The 4,062-nt window shown below is 34.4% G+C and overlaps 1 protein-coding gene across 1 annotated transcript in view; it reads left to right on the plus strand.

The window, feature by feature from the left end:
• The window catches only part of LOC110266020 (polygalacturonase), a 5,543-nt gene continuing 4,241 nt past the window's right edge, over positions 2,761-4,062 (plus strand). The window contains exons 1-3 of the mRNA XM_021109697.1: positions 2,761-3,085; positions 3,448-3,573; positions 3,711-3,878. Coding sequence (XP_020965356.1) covers positions 2,849-3,085; positions 3,448-3,573; positions 3,711-3,878 — 531 coding nt within the window. The 5' untranslated portion in view covers positions 2,761-2,848. The remainder of the gene's footprint in view (positions 3,086-3,447; positions 3,574-3,710; positions 3,879-4,062) is intronic.

Genomic DNA, 4,062 nt, shown 5'->3' on the forward strand with positions numbered 1-4,062 from the left:
AAAGGAAACATGCAAAATGGGAAGGAACGCAGGAAATGAAGTTTTGAAGAAGCTGGCAGCGACGCATACGCGTGGGCGACGCGTACGCGTGCCTAGCACAGAAGACAAGCGACGCATACGCGTGACTGACGCGTGCGCGTGACAAGGAATTTGGCCAAGCAACGCGTACGCGTGACATGTGCCACGTGCAGAAATTGCAGAAAGCGCTGGGGGTGATTTTTGGGCTCCTTTTTGCCCAGTTCCAAGCCCGAAAAACATAAAATAGAAGCTGCGAAATGGGGGAATCCTTAGGCATGGATTGACACAACTTTCATTCACATAATTTTAGATTTTAGATGTAGTTTCTAGAGAGAGAGGCTCCCTCCTCTCTCTAGGTTTTAGGATTCTTAGGTTTAGTTAGTCTCAATTTCAGATTTCTATCTTCGTTTAATCTAATTTCTCTTCTACTCTTATTTGTCTTAGCATTCTAGTTTATTTATTTACCTTGTTGATTACTTTATGTTGCTATTTTCTCAATTTGGTTTATGAACTCCATGTTAGATTCAATTTCCTATTTAATGCAATTTGAGGTATTTCATATTTATGATTGCTTTCTTCAATTTATGTTATTGATGCTTTCAATTGGTTGTTTGGATTTTATTATCTCTTATTGCTTTTCTATGTTTTTATGTTGTGCCTTCCAAGTGTTTGATAAAACGCTTGGTTGGACTTTAGAATAGATTTTTCTCCTCTAGGCTTTGGTTGAGTAATTGGAGACTCTTGAGTTATCAAACTCATTTGTTAATTGATAATTGAAGGTTACTAATTGACTTGAATTCCACTAACTATAGTCTTTCCTTAGGAGTTGACTAGGACTTGAGGAATCAAATTGATTCATCCACTTGACTTTCCTCTATAGTTAGAGGTTAACTAAGTGGTAGCAACGGACAATTCTCATGACAATTGAAAAGCATAACTAGGATAGGACTTCTAGTTCTTATACCTTGCCAAGAGCTTTTCTAGTTATTAATTTAATTTCTTACCATTTTATTTCCTTGTTCCTTATTCAAAAACCCCAAAAAGATACAATCTCATAACCAATACTAACTACCCCTCCCTGCAATTCCTTGAGAGACGACCCGAGGTTTAAATACTTCGGTTTAATTTTATTGGGTTTGCTTTAGTGACAAACAAATTTTTGTATGAAAGGATTCTTTGTTGGTTTAGAAACTATACTAGCAACGAGACTTCATTTGTGAAATTCTTTACTAGCAAAAAATCCGTTCATCAAGCGGCGACAGAGCTTGCGACGGTGGCGGCTGGCTTCGCGCTAGACGGCGGCGACAGAAATGGAGAGGAGCAGCAATGAAGGCGCGGCGGCTCCAAGCCCGCGACCCTCTCACTCGCGAGCCATCTCTCTTCGCGGTTCTGCTCTCGACGGCGACGGGACATCTGGCAGCAGGGAGGACGAACGACGACGGCACAAGTAGCAGAATGCGGTGGCAGTCTGCGATGATGGCACGATCTCCCTCTCTCTCGGATCTCCCTCTTGACGGCACAGCGGCGGCGATAGCATCTGGCGGCGCGATGGCAGCTGGACGTGGTGGCGGTGGTTTCCCTCCTCCTTCCTCTTATGATCACAGCTCCCTCTCTTCTCTCCTTCCCCTGCTTCTGTCTCCCTTTTCTTTTTTTTCTTTTTTTTCTTTCCTTCTTTCCTTTTTGTCTGAAGCTAAGGAGTGTTAGGGTTTGGGGAAGGGAAAGCGGTGGGATAGAGGGTTAGGATTAGGATAATTTAGGTAATTTTAATAAAATTAGGGGTATAGAGAATTAAAAATCTAATTTAATCCTTTAAGATTATTTTTAAAATATTATTTAATTATCAATTTGTTAATTGGCTTCCAATTAAGTATTTTAATTTAAAATTAGAGATAATATAATTAATTTTCTTTGTCTATAAAAATGAAAGTATTAAATTTTAAAATCTCAATCATTTAAACCAAATCATATAAAATTCTTATTATTTTACAATTACTAAACTTTATAATTTAAATATAGAAAATAATTCAATAATTATAAAATCAAATAAAATCTTAAATTATTTTTAAACTCAATCAAAATTTGCTTTAATTATCTTTAATAAAATAATTTTTGAGATTAAAGTACTTAATGAATAAATAAATCAAAATTAACTTATAATAAAATTTTCAAAAAATTCTAGGTCTTACGTATATAAATATACAACTCCTTTTAAAAAGTCAAATAATATATATAGAGAGGAAAAAATCTATGCACATTCCATTTATTCCTTATTGGATTATATATGGTATCCACTAATTTCGGAAAATTTCCAACAGAGGACATAATTTGGTACTAGGTTATTCGATGCATCTAATGTTGCATACGCACGTTATGGTTCAAAATTTGGTATATAGTAGACAAACGCATATGGTAATGCATGAACACAATATCAAAGTTCAGCCCAAATACTTAATTGTTGGTAAACAAGCAAAAGCCACCAGAAAATAACTAACCCCAAGTCTTTTTTTTCTTATGTTTTATTTAAATTATAGTTTTAAAAGTTTGTCTTTTTGTTTTCAAATGTATCTATTTTGAAACAAACATTGACTTCAACAATTATAAAATAAATTAAAAATCTGGTACCACCCCAGTACAGGTTTCGTCTCATACTCTAGAATTCGAAATCCTTTTATAAACACACTTTCTCTCTCAATAAAATCAGCTCCAAACTTCACTATAAATATAATAGCTCTTCCTTTATTTATTTACAACTTCAGCTCCTTCATTCATTCAGTAGTTTATTCTTTTTCTTCTCACAAAGTAAAAAACATACGAGAGATATAGAACAACAATGTCTTCACAAAGTGTAGTTCTTTCATCACTTTTGCTCATGTCATTGGTTTCTTCTTCTGGCTTGTGTTTTGGCTCTTACATTGGCCCTAGGAGGTTGATGCAGACAAAACATGATGAAAATATGGATATCATGTTAAGGGTTCATCATCAATCAACACCATCTTCAATGTCTCAAAAAACGTTTAGTGTTTCACATTATGGAGCAAAATCTGGTGATGGAAGAGTTGATAATGAGGTAACATATAATCACCAATATGAATAATCCTTTTAACATTTCCGTTTTAGAAAAATGCTAGAGTAACATTTAATAGAGAAGAGAGTCTGTTAATATTAGTTCAAAGAGAAAGTCTAGGTAGCAAGTACTTTTATTAAAATTTGGTCAACGCTTAATCATCAAAAGAAAAATGAGTAATTCCACACCAACCATTGAATGTAATTTCATACTATTAAAAACACTAATGCCAGTTAATTGATGGCTACAAATCACAAAATTTATTGGCCCTAGCACTCCACATTTATTTACTCGCTTTTTTTCTTTTCTTTTTAATATAATTCTTTTGATCTTTTGACATTGACAAACTATTTCTTACTACATAGGCATTTGAGAAGGCATGGAATTTAGCATGTTCAGAAGGGGGTGCTCTTGTGGTCCCAGAAGAGAAGGTTTATCACCTTAAGCCAATAAAATTTTCAGGCCCATGCCAAGCCACTACCACTTTTATGGTGAGAAAACATACATTGTTTCACAAGTTAAATGCTTTGTTGAGAAACTTATTTAGTTCATCATCATTATCATTATTAGCTTCACCCTCCATGACAAGTAACTCATTTTGATTGTGCCCGTTTTACAATAATGTTAGTTATATGGAACAATCAAAGCATGGCCTAAAATTTCAGCCTATGAAGAAGATAGACAGCACTGGATTATGTTTGATAATATAACGAATTTTGGTGTTGATGGTGGCGGCACTTTCAACGGCAATGGAAAAATATGGTGGGAAAACTCTTGCAAAACTAACGAAAGCCTTGTAAGTTACCCAATTCATTTAATTTTAAATCTGTTAAATTAATTAAATTAATAGTTCCAAATTGATGTTACGTTGTCCTTCCCATTGGATTTTCCCCTGCAATTTTCAGGGATTATATTATTGTTATATTTGCATGTATCTTTTATTCTTTTTTTCTTTTCCTGGTTTTTTTTTATGTTATTTT

Source organism: Arachis ipaensis, chromosome B08, assembly GCF_000816755.2.
Source record: "Arachis ipaensis cultivar K30076 chromosome B08, Araip1.1, whole genome shotgun sequence".
Taxonomy (NCBI): Eukaryota; Viridiplantae; Streptophyta; class Magnoliopsida; order Fabales; family Fabaceae; genus Arachis; species Arachis ipaensis.